Here is a 23,725-nt window from a genome sequence, read left to right on the forward strand (position 1 = left end):
TAATTTTCGTCATATCTGTGAGCAGTGGCGTCAATTAGAGGGAGGGCATTAGCCCCCTTTCCAAGATTTCGCATATTAAATGCTCGATCTAGGCGACCTCATTGCGACAGAAGGGTGGCAACGGCCGTGCCAACCTAACCTTGGCGGACACCTAATTCGGAGAAAAGGTACCCTCTGACTGGGAACCCGTCAGCTAGATATATTCCCGCGAATCGAAGGAAATGACAGATTATGACTGCATTATATTCCCGCGAATCGAAGAAAAAAAAAACTTCTGACTTCGGCATTCCCAGCAAGTGATACGTTGGAGGTTCCAGCAACCCCAACAAAAAGTCAACAAGCCGACCACTTCGAACGTCAACACTTCAATGTAAAACGTCGACAATCCCTCATTGTGGGGTGCTGAAACGTATGTTCAAAACCCAGGCAGATTGAAGAAAACGGAATGGAGGACAAATCAAAACCAATTTTAACATCATTAAGTCTGAACTCGAGCCGATTGGTGGTTTAGAGACAGGGTCTTAGAGGGGACCCTTCATGACCCGGAATCATCACCCCATTAGTGCAAGACCGCAACCTGTGGAACTAAACAGTCTGCCAGATCCTTTCTCCAGGGAACGCTAAATAGCTTGTCCCCTGACCCAAATAAAAGTACAAGTACATATGCTGTAGATATATAATGATTTAAAAAAACGTATAAATAAAAAAGGTGAGGAGCGATATTAAAACTTAAAACGAACAAAGATTATTCCATATTTGAGCCCGGCTGCTCCCTTCCCAACCCTCCGCTCTTTATGTTTGACATTTTGCCTCAGTTCTTTAAGAACTACTGCTCTAACGCAACGGCCATTGGTATGGAATAAAAAGCATTTTTAAACAACTTTAAAACTTTTCATAGTTTATTGGCTCCCCCTCCTGAAACCCCGCTCTTTACACTAAAGTTCTATAGTGTAAAATTGTGTGTTGAGCTTATTCTGAAAGAACTGAGACAAAAAGTCAACATAGCCCCCACTATGATCCTGAACTATGTAAATTAGCCATTGCTCACAAATTAGCTTAGCAGAAAAGCTCTTAAGTATCGGTAGCTATGCTTAGATTCCAAGAAATTTCCAAGTGTATGATTTGGAAACGACACAGATACCTGAGTAAAACAGAAGATATTATGTGTATCCGAAACAAAGATATAAATCTGAAAACGAAAAACGGGCCTATGGCCAGTATGAAGGAAAAGAAAAGAACAACAATCAAACGAATGTTTCACCCATTTACAACAAGGCGTCTTCAGCGTAGAGAGAAACAAACGAGAGAGAAAGAAAAAAACTAAAAAATCTAGAATCTAAAACTAAAATATTACAAATAAAAATACATATACAACTAAAACAGCCTAGCTAATGTATATATAAAATTAATACTGACATATACAAATAGCCAGCTACTTCCATGAACAAACAAAAGCGACTGGCAAAAACAAAATAATAAAATAAAAACTTAAAATGGACTTAACTATTCTCCTGTGAAACAATCCTTCGGTTAGCATGTAATGCTGTTAATTTTGAAAAGAAGTTATGACTGAGACTACAACCAAAAAGTCATGAATTTTCTTGAAGGCTTTATGACTTCAAAGTCCAAAGGACATTAAAATAAAAATATTTTGCCAACTCAGCCCTATCTTAGGTCTATTCATACTGAAAACCTGGATAATCTAAGTGTGTTTCTTTTTTCTCGTTTCATAATTATAAAATTTTAAAGGCAGTATTATATTTTTATCAGCATCACCATGCTGACTTGAGAAAATAAATCAAAAAAGAAAAATGGCTAAATTTGATGACGCTTTTCCTCTATAACAATTCGTTAATTCCCAGAGACAACTAGACAGGTGTTCCCAAAGACAGCTGTTTTGGCCTCATATTTTTAGCTAATATTTTGCTGATTTTGTCACCCAGTTTTTTTTCTGTATTTGGCATCGCTACAACCAAAATTGCGCAACTGATATTTTTCTTGCTGTAACTCGTTTTCAATAACTGGGTGTCTTGTTTGTACACACGCATTCATTTTGTCACTTAAATTTGTGACCAATTATTGATCATTTCCGAATGTTCAATTACTTCCAAATTTTATTAGTATATATGTTACTGTGACTATCCAAAATTGGTGAATGTCGACATTCACCGGTGAATTTCCGAAATACGTCTTTTTCTCCTTGGAATTAGTCAGTGTTACCAGTCAGCTTTTTTAGTTTTATACAAGGTTTGATGGTGACAGGTTAGGTTAGGCTTTCAACCCATTTCTGACATTTATATCATAGTTTAACCTAACCTAACTTTAACTTTTACCATCAAAGCTTGCATAAGGCTAATTGAAATCCAAGGAGAGAAAAATAAATTTCGAACATTCACATGTGAATGTCGACATTAACCAGCTTTCGGACATTCACAGTAACATATACACTTTCGATGACAGCACAATAATACATCACGAATATCCCGTCCTGCATGCTCACTTAGTTTTTTGTCACTGAAATTTGTGAGCAACTGTTGACCACTTCCGAATGTTCAATTACTTCCAAATGTTGTCAGTATATACGCTTCCGATGACAGCGCAATAATACATAAGAAATACCCCCTCTTATATACCCCGTCCCCACCTGACTTTTGATAAAACTGCATCTTAATAAACAAGATGACAGAAAACAGAAATATCATCACTTAAATTTGTGAACAATTGTTGACCACTTCCAAATGTTCAATTACTTCCAAATGTTATCAGTATAGACACTTTCAACGACAGCGTAATAATATATCAAAAATCCTCTCCCAACTTTCGACAAAAACTGCATCCTAATATACAAGATGATAGAACACACAGATGACGTCACTTAATTTTTTGTCACTGAAATTTCTGAGAAATTTTTGACCAATTCCGAATGTTCAATTACTTCCAAATGTTATCAGTATATGCACTTTCGATGACAGCAAAATAATAAATCACAAATCTCCCGTGTTATATAGCCTACCCAATTTGTGACAAAAACTGCATCTTAATAAACAAGATGATAGAACGCACAGATGACGTCACTTAATTTATTGCCACTGAAATTTTTGAGCAATTGTTGACCAATTCCGAATGTTCAATTACCTCCAAATGTTATCAGTATATATACTTCCGATGACAGTATGATATAACACCAAATGACGGCATATATGGTAGGCTATTGCCGCTTCATGGATAACCAAGAAAGAGCGTATCACAGGTAACGTAATACAGCTGCCTAAATAAAGAGCGAGTTGGACACAATGTATTATTATTATTATCATTTTTTTTTTGGGGGGGGGGGGGGGTAACGACACCAGGGCACTTCGTATAGAAGGAGTTGTCGGAGAAACTTCGAAAGGTGTTCATTCGATTGGATTTTGCAAGTTCTATCGCCCTAAATAATAGTTGAAAGTGACTAGAGGGCAACCAGCCTCCACTGCCCATCATTTCCCAAATACATCAAATCAAAATTTTGATTTTGATTTGAAACTTTTGATGCAAGTTATGACCCGGGGGAGAACAAGGTTTTTACGGGTGCCCTTTTTAATAGTCGAAAGTGATTGAAGAGCAATCGCCCCCCTTCCTCTCCTTCTCGCCCAGCATTTCCCTAAACACATTAAATAAAAATTTTGAGATTGCCATTTTGTTAAGCATAATTGAAAGGTCCAGTAATTATGTCTTTAGGAATGACACCCCCCTCCCCCACGGCCCTCGGGGCAATGGCTGTAGGTTATATTAATTGCCCGTTGTTAACATTTAAGGTTTTTATGAATTGAGTGATCGTATAAACTTTGAATAGGGCTCATTCAGTTGTAAATTGGAAGTTGCAGTGCTCTTTTTAAGATTCAAAAGTGAATTGAGTGCAACAACAACCACCACCCCTCCCAAGACCATCATTTTCCAAAAAACATCCAATCACAATTTTGAGACGTCTACTTTCTTCAGCATAGTTCAAAGATCCTTTAATTATGCCTTTGGGGGCATCAACCCCCTCACCGCGTGAGCCTTTCAGAGAAAGCTTAGGAGAGTGCTGAACTAAATCAAAACACGTTGTGTATACGGGCTCTCAAAAGGGCGTAACTCCAGAATGACTAAGTATACTAATGTGGACCTTTCAGGGTATGATAAGGGAGATGATCAGTTGCCCCACTGGTAATGGAGGAAAAACGGGGGAAAAGATTCTTTCGATGCAGAATTTCGTGGTTTCAGCCACTCTCCTTGTTTTTCAAGCAAATAGATCTTCCTTGTCGTTTAAGCCAAGGGACTGTAAGTCTTTGGCGACCGGATACTATTGCCACCTGCAAAATGACCACAATTTTTGTTCAACCTGATCGACTTGTGCTAACAATACACTACACTGCTTTTAACAATACACTGCTTTCTTTAGTGAAATTGATCGAAAACAAGCGGCAACAGGATGACACAATATTTCTGTTTTTTCAACGCTTTGTGTCTTGGAGAAAATTAAGGGAATTTCTAAAAAAGAAGCTGAAACGCCTTAAAAATGGCGTCAGATTAAAACAAAAATTACACATTGGAATCGCCATGGCTGGAAATCCTGCTCAGAAAACTTACAGTCCTCTGCCTTGAAAAACAAGAAAAATCACTTTTTTTGCATGGGTAGCACTGATGTTTCCTCTCTTTTTTTCTCCCCTGCTAGCGGGGCATTAAAACATCACAAACAGCTGTTTAAACGCTCATTTTAAAGGAAATGTATCCTATAAGAGACCAAGTAGAAGTCCACACTAATGGTGTTCTCAAGATGGTTGATTCCGAAGACACTAAAGGTATCAAAATAAAGGCAAAAGATCAGTTAATTGAAGCTTTACAAAGTGTTGATAAGACTGACATGAAGGATTTGTCTCGAATGACATAAATAAAACTGGGGGCTTGCTACGATTACTTAAAATATTTCAAAATGCATAAGTTATCCAAAGGTCGAATATTAATAGTAAATAAGGGTTAATTAACGGCAAATAACGGTAATAGTTTGGGCGAATTTCCTTAAAGCACAAATATACGATGGTGAGTCTAAGAGGGCTCGCCTAGAGTTTGGAAAGGATAGAGCTTATCTAATAGATCTAGAATCTGTCCTATTTCCTGCAGAAAGAAACTATGGAACCGTTAAAAGAAGACAACTCCCCTAGTTCTCTGTTGACTCTGTTCAGTCCATAAAATGCAAGGATTTAAAGTAGATTGAGCGGCGCTATATCTGGATTAATGATTTAATGAGAAAAAATTGTCATCTGGCAGTGACTCGCGTATGGTAATTATTTTTTCCGTTCAATTTAAAAATAAAAGTATATAAAGAAAAGAAAACCAGGGCGATTTAAAAAAATAAATAACTCGAAATTGACGTCTGATCGAAAACGCACAATTAGAATGAGTATGGTCGAAAACCTCGCACGGGATAATTACAGCCCCCCCCCCCTTGAAAAACAAGGGAAATTACTTTTTGGTATTTGTGAGCACTGGTGTGTTTCCTTTTTATTATTTCTTTGTTAATAACAAAGAACAAAGCGAGATATCGAGACATAATCTCGTTGATTAACTAAAGTCTCGTTATCATAATAACCAGCAAAGTGAGTTAACGACAATAAGTCTTTTTATTTAACTTGCCCCTCCCCCCGACCATTTTCGGGAGACTTTCCTGGCGGCCTACGTATTCATTTATAACATCTATATTTTCAACGTAAGAGAATTTTTGTATTCTCGCTGGATCTCGTGTTGAAACAAAAAATAAAAAAAAATCTTATTTTGACTTGAAATATTCGTTCGAAACCAAAAATAAAAAAGGACAATAACACAATTATTATTTTTCTTTGAACAATAATAATCATTTTCATGTTGAAATAATTATCACTAATCATGTTAAAGCTTTCATGTTAACTCTAAGATTTTTATTATGTGGTTCAGAACTATTCGTAGAAAAATAAAGAACAAATTATTGTCTCTCACAAAAATAGAAAAGTTAGTGCAAGAGATTACCTGCAACGAAAATTCAGAGCCCTCAAAGGATCTCATTGACAGTTTAATACATCTTTCCACTGAAGATACTACTATTGAGCTATTTTCTGCAGTTCAGAAACGCTTAACTGACAGAAAGTGTCTCAGGCATGTTGAAAAATGCCTATATCTAGTGAAAATCCTATTTGTATATGGCAGCCAAGAATTTGTAGACTACTTTCGAGAAAATATGTCAGTGCTACAACTACTTCAAAAATTTAATTCCCCAAAGAACAAAGATGCGGAAAGATCTATCCGTATTACATCAAGATATTTAATATCTTTGCTAAAGGATCCTTACCAAATTTTTAAATTAAGAAAGTTTCTGTTAACAGCTGTCCAACAGCAGGAAGAAAGTCTAAATGGTGCTATCAAAGAGACCGGTACACAGCTGACTGAAGTGCTGCCTAGCCATGCTTGCATCTCTGCTGTCAGTCCTGAAGTTTCTCCATCATCTATTTCAGCTGACTGCACATTCAGTCAACAAAGTATGATATCTAAAGAATTATCATAACTTATTGTCTGAGAGGTGCCGAGAAAGCTGCCGTACCCCTTGAACAGTTTCGAATAAATACCCTTAGATCCGTTTAGACTAACTGTACTGTTCTTACAAAATTGGGTTACTATGGGCGATGGTTCATTCCTCACTAGGTCGTAACTACCACTGCAACCACGATATCTATTCCATCGTCTATTGTTACAATAGTTTTCTTTTTGCGTGACTGACCGTCACGTACATCGGTCTTAAAACTGGGAAAGGAGACGACTGAGTGGACCTATAGTCCCGCCAGCCTATAAACGTCGTTTGCACTTTTAGTAGTGTTTGCACATATTCTCTTACCGTCACTAGGTAGTGTTGCAAAAAAATAAGAAAAATCTGCTCGGTTTCTACAGAACAGGGAGACTTATGCTCATATTGACTGATCTTCGGCTAAAATTCTGAAATATTTGTGCCATCAATCAATCAATCAATTTATTTAAAAGAAACACAGAAAAAAATTTCAAAGCTTTAGATCTCCACAAGGGCTTTTTGGTATGTGAGAGTGGGAAACTGAATATTATATTAAATAATAGCACTAAAATCAAACAGAAGGACAAGAAAAAATAAATAAATAAAATAAACAACACCAAAAACTACCATGCCCATCAAAATAAATGATATAAACACATTGAAAAGGAAAGATAGAGGGGGGGAAAAGGGAGAAGATAATAAAATCAAATATTATACTGAGCATAACTATCAGGTCCTATAAAAAAAACTGGAAACATGACGTCACGATAACAAGCGTGGTACGCCCGAAGAACTAGGATCCAAAGAAGCTATCATGCTATGCGTTGCTACGTATTCAGATATTCACACATCCTCTGTTGTTCCAGATAATTTTTTCATTGCGTGGCTGACAGTCCAGTACTTTGATCTTAAAACATGGAAAGGAGGCATCATACCAGTCTATGATCGTCACTTCTGCTTTTAGTAGTGTTTGAACATATTCTCTTGTCCCTCTGGATGGAGTTACTAAAGATAAAACTAAGTTTACAGAAAGGAGACAGTTACGCTCGTGCTGACTGATCTTCAGCTAAAATTTCTAAACATTCCACTGAGTACGAGTATTAGGTTTAGAAAAAGAAAAAAAAATGGAAATATAACGTCATGATAACAAGCGTGGGTAAGGCCGAAGAACTGGGATCCAAAGAAACTTTCATGTCATCTGCAGCTACTTTTTTAAATATTTATTACGTCGTCTGTTGTTCCCGATAGTTGTCTTTTTATGTGACTTTGATCTCAAAATGTGGAAAGTAGGCGAATGAGTGGAGTTTATGCCATCTTATAATTGTCCACTTATTGTCTACATTAATCTTTGTTTAAAGTTTTGAAAGGTTCTACTGACTGAGCATAATTATCAGGTCAAGGCTATAAAAAACGAAATATGACGTCATGATAATAAATGTGGTAAAGCCTAAGCAGCTAACTAATTATTACATTATTTAAGTTTAAACCGTAGATAATAGAGTTTCCAGACGCAGATTCATGCATTGGACTGTTACTAGGTTCAAATACTCATTAGTTAAACTATCTGAAATTCGTCATTCTGGCGTGAACAAACCAACGTTTTCATAGCGAACGTTGACCGGTTTCATAGCGCTTTTCAACTACTTTCAACGTCAACCAATTCAGTGTCTTTTCAGAGTATTTTAGCAGAGTCTGAACTTAGAATTAAAGAATTCATGTTATTAACATCAATATCTAAATTAGATATATAATTATTAATTTTAAGCTGAACATAACAAGGGCTGGATTATAAATTCTAGTGAAATACTATCTTTTCCCCCAACATCCGTTCAAGTCACTCTTTTATATTTCATTGAGACAGCTGGTAGCAACGCATTTGTTCTTTACTCAGATTGACAATTAATATTTATTCAATCAAAGTTGTTCACTTTTATTAAATTTTTTGGAATTAAATTTAATGCTGTTTTTTTATGCAGGATAATTTAAGCTTATAGCAAGCATATATTAGATTCACCTTTTGTAGCTAATAGATTCTGAAATTTTGTTTCTCTTTTTAACAACTGACATACATAAATAAGCAGTCACTCTTAAATTCCACTGTCTAAAAACTCAAGTACAACCCCTCCCCCTCCACCATTAGGGGATAATCACTAAAGAGTAATATGGCTTCTATGAATTATTTCTGTTTCCTCCCCTCCGTCTATTTTGTACAGAAGATTGGCTGTTGAACCCCCCCCCCCCCCACCGTTACAAATCAAAATAAAAGTATAGCAGTGAAATTCCCACGTCCGCGAACTTTCACTGTAGGTTTTCTGCCTACCAAGTTAAAAACTGAAAAAAACCACACCTTAGCCTGTGCATAACTGATGTCTCCTTCATTTGGCAGTGCTAGTAGGACACTGAAACATCGAGGACAGTTATTTAAAGGCTCATATGAAAGGTAACGTTTGCATACGGACTTTTTATAAATTCATCTTGATAGCAGGAAAGTCAAATGCAATATTTCACTAAAATATATAGTAAAAAGTCACAAAATACAGTTAAAAAACTTACAGGGGACACCTCACAACCAAGAGTATAGAGAAGAGCGTCTTCTTCTGATGTTTTACTTATGTCAAACACGTTGATTAAACCATCTATAGAAGAACTGGCCAAGTAATTGGCGTCATTGGGATGGAAACGAACCTAAAATTGGAGACAATACTGAATATGATACAGTAATGTGATTTTACACCACCTTTACCTCCCCGCGCAATTAAATGTTAGGTATTTTCTAGTCAAATCGTCCATCTCTAGAGAGTTGTCTGCGCAATCGATTGGTCCACTTCTTGTAACTATGGTTATCAGTTGAACGGGTCACTTTTTATGGGACTGTTAACACCACACCAACTAGGTACACCACGCCTTTTTTCATCGCCCCATGTTGCCATAGTGAAATCCTCCGATGAAATGTGATTTCATTCTTTTGTACGTAGCTGAACCCTAAAGATGTAATTCGTTTATGCTTAAGACTTCTATTTGTTGGGCATAATTTTAAAATATTTGACTGTAAACAAACATACGTGGACACCTTCAGATTCCTTGGGAAATAAGGAGCTGCACTCGTGCGACCCATTTCAACAATGGTTGTCAGTTAGATGGGTTACTTTTGATGGGACGGATAACTCTGACCAGGTATGCCAGGCCTTTTTTATGGTCTCACGTTACCATAGTCGTCCGTTGGAATTGTGTTTCCGACGGAACGGAATTGTGATTCTTTTGTGTTTAGCTGAACAATAAAGATATAATTCGTTTATGTTTATGAGTGCCATTCCTCCAAAACGTTTAGGGAATAGCTGCTAGATAACAGATGGTTTGTATTAAGGTAATATCAACCTCTGAGGTTGAGTATCTTCCAGCAGGGCAAAGTTCAAACCTTGGTCTATATTAAAGACAAGGATAGAAATTTTCCCCCGGGTTTAACTTATCGTCGATTCCATCTACCTTAACCTTTCCCACCTCTAATAAGGATGCCAAGTACAGGGCCTAAATTTTAAGTTCCGGTGTCAGACAAGTGCCAGACCTTTAACTGACAGTTCGTGACTAGCTTTTGTAATTACCAAGCGATTTCTTAATCATTAACCTTGTTTGAAAACTGTACTCACAATATGCTAGGCAAAGGCTGGTCTGCACCGAGTGCCTATTAAGATTGTACGCACCCAACACATTTAAATGATGGGCCCAGTTCCCTGTTCCACAAGAAAACTGAAAGCATACAAGAATTTTTGTTTACAGCTACAACTGCCTATTTTTTCTCCTTCTTCTTATTTGGATTAATATAGACACGGTTTCACATAATCTCATCGCCACAATCAAAGTCCAGGCCCTGCAGTGTGTTACTACAGCTAGGTTCGATCTCTGGGTCCCGTATTACCCAGCTAGGATCAAACCCACATCCCCACTACAGAATTCTAAGGCAGGAATTTGAAATGTAGGGATTTAAGGGCCTGATGTTTTGCTAGTAAGCCTTTTGTTGAAAAATTTGTTATCATTTTTATCTTGCTCAATTTTTCCTTCTTATTTTTCTCGATTTTGTTTTTTGGAAGTTATTTTTTTAATTACGATTACACAAATTTTTCAATATAAGTGTTTGCTGTCACTGTTGCCATATAAAAGCTCAAAGAGCTAGGCATTAAGTAGGCTAAGTATGTCTAAATCCCAACAAAAGTACCAAAACAGTTTAAACTAAACTCCTTCATATCAAAATATGCGTTATCTAAAGATTTTATCCATGATCAATCAAAAGTAAAGTCTTTGTATTCTTCTACTACATAATTGGTACATATATCATAATCATGGTTGCATCAGTAGATGCAACCTAGTAAAGAGGAAATTACGGCCCATAGTAGCCAAAGTTTCTAAAGAAACTACACAGTGACAAATATTTCCCATAAAATACTATTTTGAATATATTCATTTTCATTCTAATTCAACTGAACATAACTTCTTATAATAACTTCTTTGAGAATTTTGAATAAGAGCGTGAAAGCCCTCAAAATGAAATTATATTTGTTTTATTATATCAGACATTAATTACAAATTATATAGAATAAACAAAATAAAAAGTAAACCATTGATATCACCATTTTTGTTCAAAAGAAGTGATTAGAGATTTACAACCCCCCTTCTCCCTTGAACAAAGTCACATTTTTGCAATCGTAGCACGTATTTGTCTCTGTTTTCTTTTTACCCCAAAGCAAAGAGTACAGGCAACTTGTGAGAGCGAAAACTGAAAAAAAAAATCATCAACGCCACTGGCGTTTCTTCGCAGTTGTCAAACTTTATAACTGTGTATTTTCTAAGAAACTGAGATCAAACTAACTTTGCCAATTAGGCTAATTAAATTAATTTTGCATTATTAATTAAATAAACGCCAACACATAGTCAAAGCTAGTTAGCGTTGGTGAATGTTTCTACACTAGTGACTGTTTTCACTCTTTTGAGTTAATCATATTCTTTACCCCAAAGGATTGTATCGCTCCAATGGGCGATGATTGCATGGATAGAATAAAGTAAAATTTTGATTGTATCGATACAGTAGCCTTCAAGTACCGGATAATATTTCCTTTTAAGAGACTATAATATGCTCTAATAGAGCCATATTCCCTTCTTATAGAGCCATATATTCTTATAGAGCCATATTCCCTTCTAATAGAGCCATATTCCCTTCTTATCTCAACTTAAGAGAACAAAACAATAGATAATTGTTAAAATTAACTAAAAGAACTCTGGTACATAAAAATTATCACTAAAAAACAAAACACATTGGAAAAATATAATGTATAAAAATAACGTATCCAAAAATAAACAAAGTAAAGAAAACCTGAAGCATCATGCTAGTCAAAGATCTAATAGTATGAGAGACAATTGATAACTAGCAGAAACCTTCGCATTTAAAACTAAAATAACAAAATCATAAATAAAACTAGGGCACCAAATGCGCCACAGAACAGAAAAAAGGAAAATAAATGCCAATATGAAAAGGGGCAATAATTACCACGGTTTTTTATATTTCTCACTGGAACGAATTTTTAAATAAGTTGCCATTCTAAGGAGATTAACAACAACAAAACTTATATAGTGGACTTAATTATAAACTATTTATACATACTTGTCATTGACATGAAATGAACTCTCTTTGGCCCTCCATCCGAGGCCAAATGATAAGTAAGTCGTCCCCAAATGAGGGGTGGGGCATCCTTGAAGTATAGAAGTCTAGTGCCGTATCCTTTCCCTTGACCTAAATGAAGGGTGAGGGGATGTCGCAAAAATTTATTCAAAAGAAATTAGAGCTACATGGGTAAAGTGAGGCTTTAAATAGAGTGGAGTGAAGAAAGAACGTTTTGTAGCTGTGTTAGCCTCAGAAGGCTTGATGCTGCAATGAGTCATTAGTAGAATTGCTATTCATTAAAGAAAGGAATCAAACTACAAATGAAGGAGAAAAATTGAATAAAAGGATATTAAACCTTAGTTACGTCTTCCGAGTGTGACTCCCAATAGCCTCCAAGAGTTTTTGTGTATCTCACATCAAAAAATAACAAAAAGCAGTCATCTCCAATCTGCTCGGTGCCTCCACATATAAAACTGTCACTACAGTTGACATCCATAGTTGAAAACGCTTTCCATTGATGTGGTTCAGGCCCCTCTGTATCATCTATAATGAAGATAAATAAATTAATAATAAATAAATAAATAATAATAAACAAATAAATAATAGGTACAATCCAATCTAAACGTTTTGAACTAGCCAAAGAACCTGTCAGAAGACCAGTAGCTGTAACTGGAGCGTGCGTAGCTGTGCTTGCCTCAGGCGGCTTGGTGCTGCGGTAAGTTGTTAGTAGAAGTATTAGTATTGTTTTGAGTGCTCAGAATTAGCAATACAACTTGATATGTTTCTGAAAATATGACGAAATGTTAAAAAAGCAGGATTTGTACTCTATCTCTTTCCATCCCAGAAAATTTTTGGAACTTGTGATAATATTACAAAAATCCGTAGTTGTACCGGACGTGCTTAGTACCGGCAAAACAAATTGTAGCTCATATTCTTAGAAACCTACCTGTTACTTTCTCTGACCGTATAATAGAGCAATACTCGCTTCAGGTGCCCTCGCATAATATCTTGAAATTGTTTTCAAATTTATGATTGGCCGGGAGTAACAGACACTTATTGGTTATTTAAAGTAGGGTAGCTAACGAAGACATCCTTATGCTTGAAACAAAAGGGTTTTCTTCTTCAAAAATGAGTTAACAAGAGGAAAAGATTCTTCCTGTGAATTTTTCTCAACTCATAACCATTGCAGAGGTAAGATAGATAAGATAATATTTATTTCAAAAGTCTATAACAAGTTCTAATAGAGCCGAATTTACTTTTATAGTTTGAGCCGAAGCTCAAACTATACCTATCGGGTATTTTTAGTCTAAACATCAGGATAACGCCATCTAAAAGCTAAACACTTTAATTCATTTACTTTATTCATTTAAATCTTTAGCTCACACTATACTTATCGGGTCTTTTTAATCTAAACATCAGGGTAACGCCATCTAAAATCTAAACACTTAAATTCATTTACTTTATTCATATGAATCTTTAGCTCAAACTATACCTATCGGGTATTTTTAGTCTAAACATCAGGATAACGCCATCTAAAATCTAAACACTTAAATTCATATACTTTATTCATATGAATCTTTAGCTCAAACTATACTTATCGGGTCTTTTTAGACTAAACATCAGGGTAACGCCATCTAATATCTAAACACTTAAATTCATTTACTTTATTCATATAAATCTTTAGCTCAAACTATACCTATTCGTGGTGCTAGCTACCGCTGGCACCACTGTTCGTGGTGTTTTACCACCAGTGTTATACTGGTAGGCCACAACGCCACTGGCGTGGTAATATACGGGTGTCACCACTTATTGGAGGGGAAAGCCCCGGCCCTAAATTATAATGTTATGCCCGTGTCTACCACACCGGTTCTGCAAATATCGGGTTTGGTACTACCCGATTTACAGTATACCCTGTCCCCGGGTACGGTAACGCGATCGAGTGGTCAAATGGCCACTTTCTAAAGCCAAATGTACCCGCCTTGGGTTACGGCTAGAAAATCTCTTAACTCTCTCCTTGGAGGTAACAAACCTCCCTGTCAATATAATAATGACGGTACCTCGTAGATCTATTCCTACCCTGCCTGGGTTACGGAAAATAGTACACAGTTTGTAGAAAATACCTTACTTGTATTCTTCCAAAAGGGTCACATATATCAATAGAAATATCCTTCCCCAAACGGGGTCAAAACGTAGACTAAAACATATTAATATTTTACACACCACTGTTCATATGGGTGGACCTACGCTTGGCCCAGCCAATCAGCTACATCCCCATTCAAACCCAATTCTAACTCTTAGATTTACCTTTCAATGACTCCCAAACCAGGAAGTAAAAAATAAAACTTGGTTCAAATCTTACCTATTGCAGAACCACTATCGCTTAGTAACGGAATTTAACCTGTCTTTTGAAATTATCCAATCAGCAAATATAATTGAGAAAAAGGAAAACGGGTCTTTATCTGAAAGGAAAAGAAACAGGGGTGGAACCCCAACACCTCCCCCCGTAAGATAAATGACCGCCCACCCGCTACCTTGGTCCACCCTTATAAAAATAAGCACTTAACTTTAACTGTAAAAAATTTATTAGCTTTCTCTCTTCTACCTTGGTCTGTGCAACTACTTCCACCGCATCGCACTAAAATGGTCGTCCTCGACACTTGTTTACCGTAGGACCACCATGGTCTAGATCATATAGCATCTACCTTAATGTTTGAAAGTTGAAATCTTCAAGATTCGTAGATAATCATTGTGCGCAGCACAATCAAAAACAAAACAAATTCTTCGCTCTCCCGAATTTACATTTGAGAGGAGCAGAGAATCAGTTTCTGGCCCATATGATGATGCCAGCCATCGTGAAAGATTTGGCTGCACTAGCCTCTTAATTTCCATCTGTGGAAACAACCCCACATCTCAATCAAAAAGTAAGTTCCCCCTTGGTATAATTTCAAATAATCTAAGGCCGAAAATGCAAAGGCCTGTGAAAACGATAAGAGTACTGGGAATGAAGTAACATTTTGAGCGAACCACGAATCACCATTTTTCTGTGTTCGCTCTCATGGGATAATGAATATGCGTTGATGCGTTGAAGCTAATTGAAGATGAAACTTGGATACATCTCCCACTGAATACAATTTGCCGGAAATAATTGTCGATTCCCATGAAGAATAACAGCTATGAATAGGGTTACTGGACAAAGGTTTGGGTGATCATTGTAATATTTCACAAAGCTTGGCACAAAGCTTTTACTGTAGCGGGTGGTGTTACAGTGGACTGAGGTTAGTTTCCGAACCTTCTCAGCCCCCTCTCTGGGGGGCCGAGATCTTATAGGGACAAAAGGTGGGGGAAGGAATGATCGGTAGATGGGATGTTGAAGGAGGGAGGAGCCAAATATTTGGCATAATTTTTCTCGGCGGGAAGAAAGGGATTAAAGTTCAAATTCCTTGAGGTAAAAGGAGTAAGGTAGAGGGGAACCGCCATAAATGATTTGCAGTGATCTCTTCTGAACTCGTTCTATTTTATCAATTTTATCCTGGGTAAGGGCAAAGTGCCAAACCGGACAAGCGTATTCAACTAAGGGGGGGGGGGATGAAAGTGTGAAATATTAGTTTCAGCTGGTCCTTAGGAACTCGAAATTTTTTCAGTGTTTCTTGCATTTGGATTGTGCCGTTAGATTTTTATGCAATTGTTTTTGTTTTCTCCCGCCATGAAAGGTCAGAAGGAATCACCACAGCAAGTAAAGATATTTTATGGCTTATTAGCTCAGAAGTGATAGGAGGCTCAAAAGTAAGTAGAGTATTCTGAAGAAAAGAAAATGTCGTGACCGAGCATTTGTCTTTATTCAAGACCATGTCTAGTTCAGCCGCCTTTGAGGTAACTTGGTCGATGAAACCAGCAGCATTGCTCTTCGAATCCTTAGATACGATTTCCGTTAAGGACAAGTCGTCAACGTATTTCCATCTGTCATCCAGCTCAGCAGCAATTTCATTTATCATGAGGAGGAAGCCCAGCGGCCCGATCACAGTTCCTTGTAGAATTCCACAAAAACTGGCAGAGAAGTGGAAAATTGGTCTTTATACTTCAGAATTTACTCTCTATTTGTTAAGAAGCTCTTAATGATTTACATCCTAAAGCTGGGTTTATTTTTTTCTGCCATTTTTCTAAAAGGATTTGGTAATCATCAATGTCAAATGCTTTTCTGAAATCAAATGCAATTAAACTTATCCTTTTTCCACGACCATCCGGGTGTTTTAAAATAAAATAAATTAAATCAACGAGGTAGTGAACTGTCGAACACTTAGGGATGTTACCAAATTGCTTTCGATCAGTTACTTTCAAAAGATATTTTTTCAGCCATGCGGCAACAAAGCTTCCGTATATTCTGCTAAAAACTGACGTAACTGTGATCGGCCGGACACCAGAGAAATCATTAGCTGCTCCTTTCTTTGGAATGGGAGTAATAAACCCTTTCTTCCTTTCTTTGGAAATAATCCTGTTTTTGTTATATTATTGAAAATTATCTGAAGGGGAAATGATAATTCTTATGCAAATGCTTTAATGAGAGCAACTGGAATGTCAAAAGGGGCAACGGAAGCCGTATGGCACCTGAAAAACAGTTGTAGATCAAAATCAATGGTGTTTGTAAAAAAAGAAGACAGTTACTATGAAATTGTCTTTTAAATATGTTAGCAGAAGGCGTAAACTGTCTTTTGGTAGAGGCCGTGTGGCACCTAAAAAACGGTTTTTAGATTAAAGTCAACGGTTTTGATAAAAAGAAAAAAACGGTTTTGATTGACTGTCTTGTTAAAATTTCTGAAGAAGCCGTATGGCACCTGAAAAACAGTTTTAAATCAAAGTCAACGGCTTCAAAAAAAACAAACAGTTTTGATGAAAAGGAAAAAACAGTTTTGATAAAAAGAATAAAATGGTTTTGATTAACTGTCTTTTTTAAATTTTGGAAGAAGCCGTGTGGCTCCTGAAAAACAATTTTAAATCAAAGTCAACTGTTTCGATAAAAAAAACAAAACAAAAAAAAACAGTTTTGATAAAAAGAATAAAATGGTTTTGATTAACTGTCTTTTTTATATTTTGGAAGAAGCCCTATGGCACCTGAAAAACAGCTTTAAATCGAAGTCAACGGTTTTGATAAAAAGGAAAAAACAGATTTGATTAACTGTCTTTTTTAAATTTTGGAAGAAGCCGTATGGCTCCTGAAATTCAGTGTTAAATCAAAGTCAACGGCTTCGATACAAAAAACGGTTTTGATCAAACTGATGTCTTCTAAAAATTGGTGCCTCTTAAGAAGTCGTTTGGCACCCGAAAAACGGTTTTAGATCCAAGTCAACGGTTTTTATAAAAAAAAAACGGCTTTAATCAAACTGTCTTTTAAAAATATTGGCAGAAGTCGTATGGCACCAAAAAACGGTTTTAGATACAAGTAAACAGTTGTGAAAAAAACCGTTTTGATCGAAATGTTTTCCAAAATTTTAGATGCCGTATTGTACCTGAAAAACGGTTTTAGATCAGGTCAACAGTTTTGATCTTTAAAAATTGCTTTGATAAAACTGTCTTTAGATTTTGACGGAAGTCGTTTGGCACCCGAAAAACGGTTTTAGATCACAGTCAACGGTTTTGATAAAAAACAAAAATTCATCGAACTGTCTTTGAAAATACCGATTGCCCACCAAATACAGAGGAGAAAACAACTGACCTTTGAATGTATTCACACAACTGTCATTTATTCTAATATCCCAACGTTTTATAGTCCGGTCCATAGAAGATGTATAAATTAAATTTGAATCCAGTTTTGAATATCTGCAAAACAAGTGCATAGCTCGTATTAGAATATAGCTAATATACAAAGATATAGTTAATATAGTGGATGGTTAGTAGTGTATAGTTTATGCTGTATATTGTACAGCCAAGATATAGTGTATTAGAATATGGTTAAAGTAGTTAATATAATTTAGTTTGCATTAGAAATAATTAATATATTAAAATGTAGTTAATACAGGGTATAGTTCGTAGTGTATAGTTTATAGGGTATAGTTAATAGTGTACAGTATATAGCTAGAATATAGTGCATTAGAATATGGTTAAAGTAGTTAATATAATTTAGTTGGAATTAAAAATAGTTAATACATAAGATATAGTTAATATAGTGTATAGTCAGAATATAGAAGATTGGAATATGGTTAATATAGTTAATATAATATAGTTTGTATTAGAAATAGATAATATATTAAAATGTAGTTAATACAGTGTATCTTTAGTAGTGAATAGATTATAGGGTATAGGTAGTAGTGTATAATGTAGGGTCATAATATAGTGTATTATAATATAGTTAATATAATATTGTTAATATAATATAGTTGGTATTGGAAATAGTTAATATAATAAAAAAAAAACAGTTAATATAGTGCATAGATAGTGTATAGTTAGCATTGTATAGTGTGTAGTTAGAATTTAGGGCACTATAATACAGTTAAAATAATAAAGCATGTATTAGAAATAGTTCAGGCATTGTGGCGGAGTACTCTAAAAATATTTTATTTAATATTTTCAGACTACTGGATTAAATATCGATCGCTGGAAAAAATGCATAAAATTCCACAAGATTAGTAGATAACAGACAGCGCTAATACACATAGTCCTAAATTAATGGAGTTACTGTGTGGTGTCTTAGGATGTTCGTACCTAGTCCAAAGTCGTTTACTTGCATTATAAAACAAACAACAAAAGGTAAAACAACGGGGAAGGAATGTAAGGCTGTGAAATTTTTAACCTTAAATGAATATTTCAGCTCTTTAAATAAAATGCGACCATTAAAACTAAAATTAAAACAGTCCCAGAATCATTTCTTCAAAGAAATTTATTATCGCATTCTATAGTAAATCCAATTTTATTTTCATATGTGCTTTGCTGAGGATATAGCAAAGGCCCTTGGATATAGAGCCAAAGTATTGTAAGGCCCTTGGATATAAAGTCAAAATATTGTAAGGCCCTTGGATATAAAGCCAAAATATTGTAAGGCCCTTGGAAATAGAGCCAAAATATTGTAAGGCCCTTGGATATTGAGCCAAAATATTGTAAAACCCTTGGATATAGAGCCAAAATATTGTAAGACCCTTGGATATTGAGCTAAAATATCGTAAGGCCCTTGGATATTGAGCTAAAATATTCCAAGGCCCTTGGATATTGAGCCAAAATATTGTAAGACCCTTGGATATAGAGCCAAAATATTGTAAGGTCGTTGGATATTGAGCCAAAATATTGTAAGACCCTTGGATATTGAGCCAGAGACCCTTGGATATAGAGCCAAAATATTGTAAGACCCTTGGATATAGAGCCAAAATATTGTAAAGCCCTTGGATACAGAGTCAAAATATTGTAAGGCCCTTGGATATAAAGCCAAAATATTGTAAGGCCCTTGGATATTGAACCAAAATATTGAAAGACCTTTGGATATAGAACCAAAATATTGTAAGACCCTTGGATATTGAGCTAAAATATTGCAAGGCCCTTGGATATTGAGCCAAAATATTGTAAGACCCTTGGATATAGAGCCAAAATATTGTAAGGCCATTGTATATTGAGCCAAAATATTGTAAGACCCTTTGATATAGAGCCAAAATATTGTAAGACCCTTGGATATAGAGCCAAAATATTGTAAGACCCTTGGATATAGAGCCAAAATATTGTAAGACCCTTGGATATAGAGCCAAAATATTGTAAGGTCGTTGGATATTGAGCCAAAATATTGTAAGACCCTTGGATATTGAGCCAAAATATTTTAAGACCCTTGGATATAGAACCAAAATATTGTAAGGCCCTTGGATAAAGGGCCAAAATATTCATTTAGGGTTCAAAATTTCACTGCCTTAGATTAATTCCTCATTGTTTTACCTGTTGGCGTTTGTACAACACCAACAATTTATCGTCGTTATTCAAACAAAAAAGGAAATTAACAGTTGCATGGTGTTAAAAAGGAAGTTGGAGTTTTTTAAGTCAACAACTGAATAAATTTATGATAACAAAAATTTCATAAGTTTACAAAACCTTTTACCATAGCTGCCAAATATGGGTTCTTAGATGTTAAAGATTCAGCAGAGCTAAAACAAGCCGCCGTAAAGAAATATAATAACATTTCTGAGCAAGTTCAAAATACCAAAGTGTTTACCACTAAAGAAAATTTCCTATCGTAACTGTTTATAATCTGGCTACTATTTTTGATTGGCCGTAATTTTTGGCTTTTATCATATTATTAACCGTTTATAATCTGCCTACTATTTTTGATTGGCAGACAAAATCATATTTTTTTTTTAGTTTTTTCATGCCAGCAAGAGCCGTCAAGATCTCTAGCCAAAGTTCGGCCCGAAATCGCTCCAAATAACCCACCCCCGTCCACACCGTGGAAAAACTAAAAAGAGGCCGAAAGTGACATTCCCAGCCCTTGGGGGAAATGCAAGACAATAATCCATCCCCTCTCAAGGGTTGACGTGTAGGCACTTTTTAACATTAATATTTGAGATTTGTGACATACTTAAAATCAGAGCGTAATCCTTGTTAGGATAGTTGTAATGGAGTCTTTAATAGGTTTAATTAGAACCACTGTCCAGCCCTCAATACCCCAATGCCAGTTATGACCTCCAGGCCATATCTTAGCTATAAGTAGTATCTCGAATAGAATGTCCAAACTTTACCAAAAACATTATTTTGATAAAATGGTACCTCTAGGCAGAAAAAAAGAACTGAAAGCGGTACATACCTGACTTCAGTTACTACATCTCTATGACCCTTTAAGGTCTTAATTGTAGTCAAATTGTCTGTGTTGCTTATAGCCACTGAGTTATCAGAAAGACCAACAGCAACTGAGCCACTGGTTTCAGAAAACCTAAAAATTAATTATTTATCACTAATGTAAAAGCGAAGAATACCCCATTATAAAAGTGAAAGTGTATAAGCAGTAAATTTTATCCTTTCCTGAATTATTGACATCATCACACTAAAAATAATAAAATGACAAATCTTGGCTAAATTATTAAAAGAGATAAGACGCAGCTAAAATAAGTATCTGACAAATTTGTATCATCCTGTAACTCTACAGAAATTCCAGTTTCCGAAGAATTAACCAAAATTAACTTTCTTTTCTTTCTTTTTTTTCAATTTTTGGGCCATGTGTACCTTTTTTTCAATAAATGATTTGATCTTCAAGGAATGCAAAATGAAAACGCTAACAAAATATTCCCAGAATAAATGAAATTCTGCTTCCAATTACCTATTAAATCCGGAATTAGAAAGGTCAAATGTCAAAATAAACTTAGGCCGAAATAGCCAAGAAAATAAGTGATGAACTTGATGCATGAAAAGCAAATTCTCCCAGAAATTTCACATAGAAACTTGTATAAAATATTATACTCTTTCAGTTTCTTTCATAAATGTCTCCCCAAAAATTATAAGCAAAAGAGTATTTATCTTATTTGTTTATAGCAAAAGAGTATTTATCTTAGACTACATCATCCAAGGTGATGGCAATTATAAAGCTCTCAAAAGAAATAACCATACATGCTTTATACATTAAAGTTAAGGCTTATTTAAATCAACATTTCAAGGTAAATATATTTTAAGACCACACTGGCTATACATGATAACAATGACAACTTTGATTCGGCATTGGCTTCGCATATTTTCGTAAATCCGACCCATCTGGTTCTTGTTGACGAGGCAACCTTAATATACACTGTTAATGGCCTACCACAGTCTTTTAAAGAGGTAATTGAGATAAAAAAAAATACACGAACCGAAATTTAGTAATAAATAGAGATACTGGAGATATTTCATTAAGCCCAATTTACGACAGTGTAATTTTGAAGGACTCAATCAATATTTTCACCCGGTATAACTTGAAAGAACCTATTAGCACATCAAATGATGAACGAATTTGTAGGCTAGCCAAAGCTATAGCAAAACAAAGGATTATAGCCCAGTCATCTTGGTGGATTTCTTTATCATTGATTCAAAACTGGTTCTTATTTAGTTTCTGTTCTGTCGTTGGCAAGTAAACTTCGAAAGGTTCGATTTTCGTTGGTTTCTTTTTTCTTTTCTTTCTTTTTGTTTAGCACTGAGAACGACTTGGCGGAGGTCCTTGTCGAAACATTTGATTATTTCTTCTTCTTCATGGTTCGCCACTGGCTGACAAAATCCTCGTTTTTTCACCTTGTTTTATTTTATTTTTTTGTTATTTTCTTTCCTCTCTGAGTTTCATTTGTCAACATTTCAAGGAGGAAAGAAGATTAAAACAGCAAAATCTCCTGGCTAAGTCATCTCCTATCAATAGTTATTGATGACTGTGTCATTTTCTGGTTGTAAAATATATGCTCAAATGCTTCAATAATTGACTAATATTAGCAAATTTTCCTTGCACCAAATAAATATGTAAAATTACGAGACATAGCAAATAATAAATCGAGGATGAAAAACTAGACCCTTGTTCAGTTATGGTGAGAATGAAGTAAAAAGAGGCAAGGGGGAGGTGCATTCAAGGCCATATCCAGGAGGGAGTACCGGGTTTGAACCCCCCCCCCCCAATTTTTCTCCTACTCGTAAAAATGTAACAAAAAAGCACATAAAAAATTATTGATGCGTTTTTTAAAGTTTTTTTTTGTAACCGATCTGCGCTCCCGGACAAAAATCCTGGATACGCCCTTGGGCGCCTTATATAATTTTTAGCTTTAATGCCAAATAAAAACTTAATTTTGTTACACAAATTCAAAATTTTTCGTTAGAAACTTTTCTAACACTTTCCGAGAATTAAATTTTTTCAAAAGCTTATATATAAAATTTTTTCAAAAGCTTATAAAAGGTTATATTCTCAAAAGCTTCATCAGACTAACATTCGCAAATTTTCCTTGCACTAAATAAATATGCAAAATTACGAGACATAGCAAATAATAAACCGAGGATGAAAAACTAGAGCCTTGTTCAGTTATGGTGAGAATGAGGTAAAAAAAGGCAAGGGGGAGGTTCCTTCAAGGCTGTATCCAGGAGGGAGTACCGGATTTGAACTCCCCCCCCCCTAAATTTTTGTCCTACTCGTAAAGATGTAACAAAAAAGCATATAAAAAATTCTTGATGCGTTTTTTAAAGTTTTTTTTGTAACCGATCCGCGCTCCCGGACAAAATCCTGGATACGCCCTTGGGTGCCTTATATAATTTTTAGCTTTTATGCCAAATGACAACTTAATTTTGTTACACAAATTCAAAATTTTTCATTAAAAACTTTTCTAACACTTTCCGAGAATTAAATTTTTTCAAAAGCTTATATATAAAATTTTTTCAAAAGCTTATAAAAGGTTAATCATTAAACAAAAATCGTCTTTATTTTGATGCTTTGAAATATTTTCATTAGACAGTATTTCTTCCCCTTCCAGTTCGTTCTGGATGGTTGCTATCACATTTTCCTTCTTATCTGGATTTCGTGATAAATAGTCTGGTAAAATATTTGTATGGCCCTTTATATATATTGGAGT

General features: G+C 35.4%; 1 protein-coding gene across 1 annotated transcript in view; it reads right to left on the reverse strand.

Annotated features, from left to right (window-relative positions):
* LOC148947589 (WD repeat-containing protein 89) overlaps positions 1-23,725 on the reverse strand; it is a 77,604-nt gene that overhangs the window by 25,288 nt on the left and 28,591 nt on the right. Inside the window, exons 3-6 of the mRNA XM_089096159.1 lie at positions 20,965-21,090; positions 17,908-18,011; positions 12,556-12,743; positions 9,104-9,235 (exon numbers count right to left, since the gene is read on the reverse strand). Coding sequence (XP_088952285.1) covers positions 9,104-9,235; positions 12,556-12,743; positions 17,908-18,011; positions 20,965-21,090 — 550 coding nt within the window. The remainder of the gene's footprint in view (positions 1-9,103; positions 9,236-12,555; positions 12,744-17,907; positions 18,012-20,964; positions 21,091-23,725) is intronic.

The sequence above is a fragment of the Artemia sp. Qi Xiang Cuo genome, chromosome 10 (genome assembly GCF_049724085.1).
Source record: "Artemia sp. Qi Xiang Cuo chromosome 10, ASM4972408v1, whole genome shotgun sequence".
Classification (NCBI taxonomy): Eukaryota; Metazoa; Arthropoda; class Branchiopoda; order Anostraca; family Artemiidae; genus Artemia; species Artemia sp. Qi Xiang Cuo.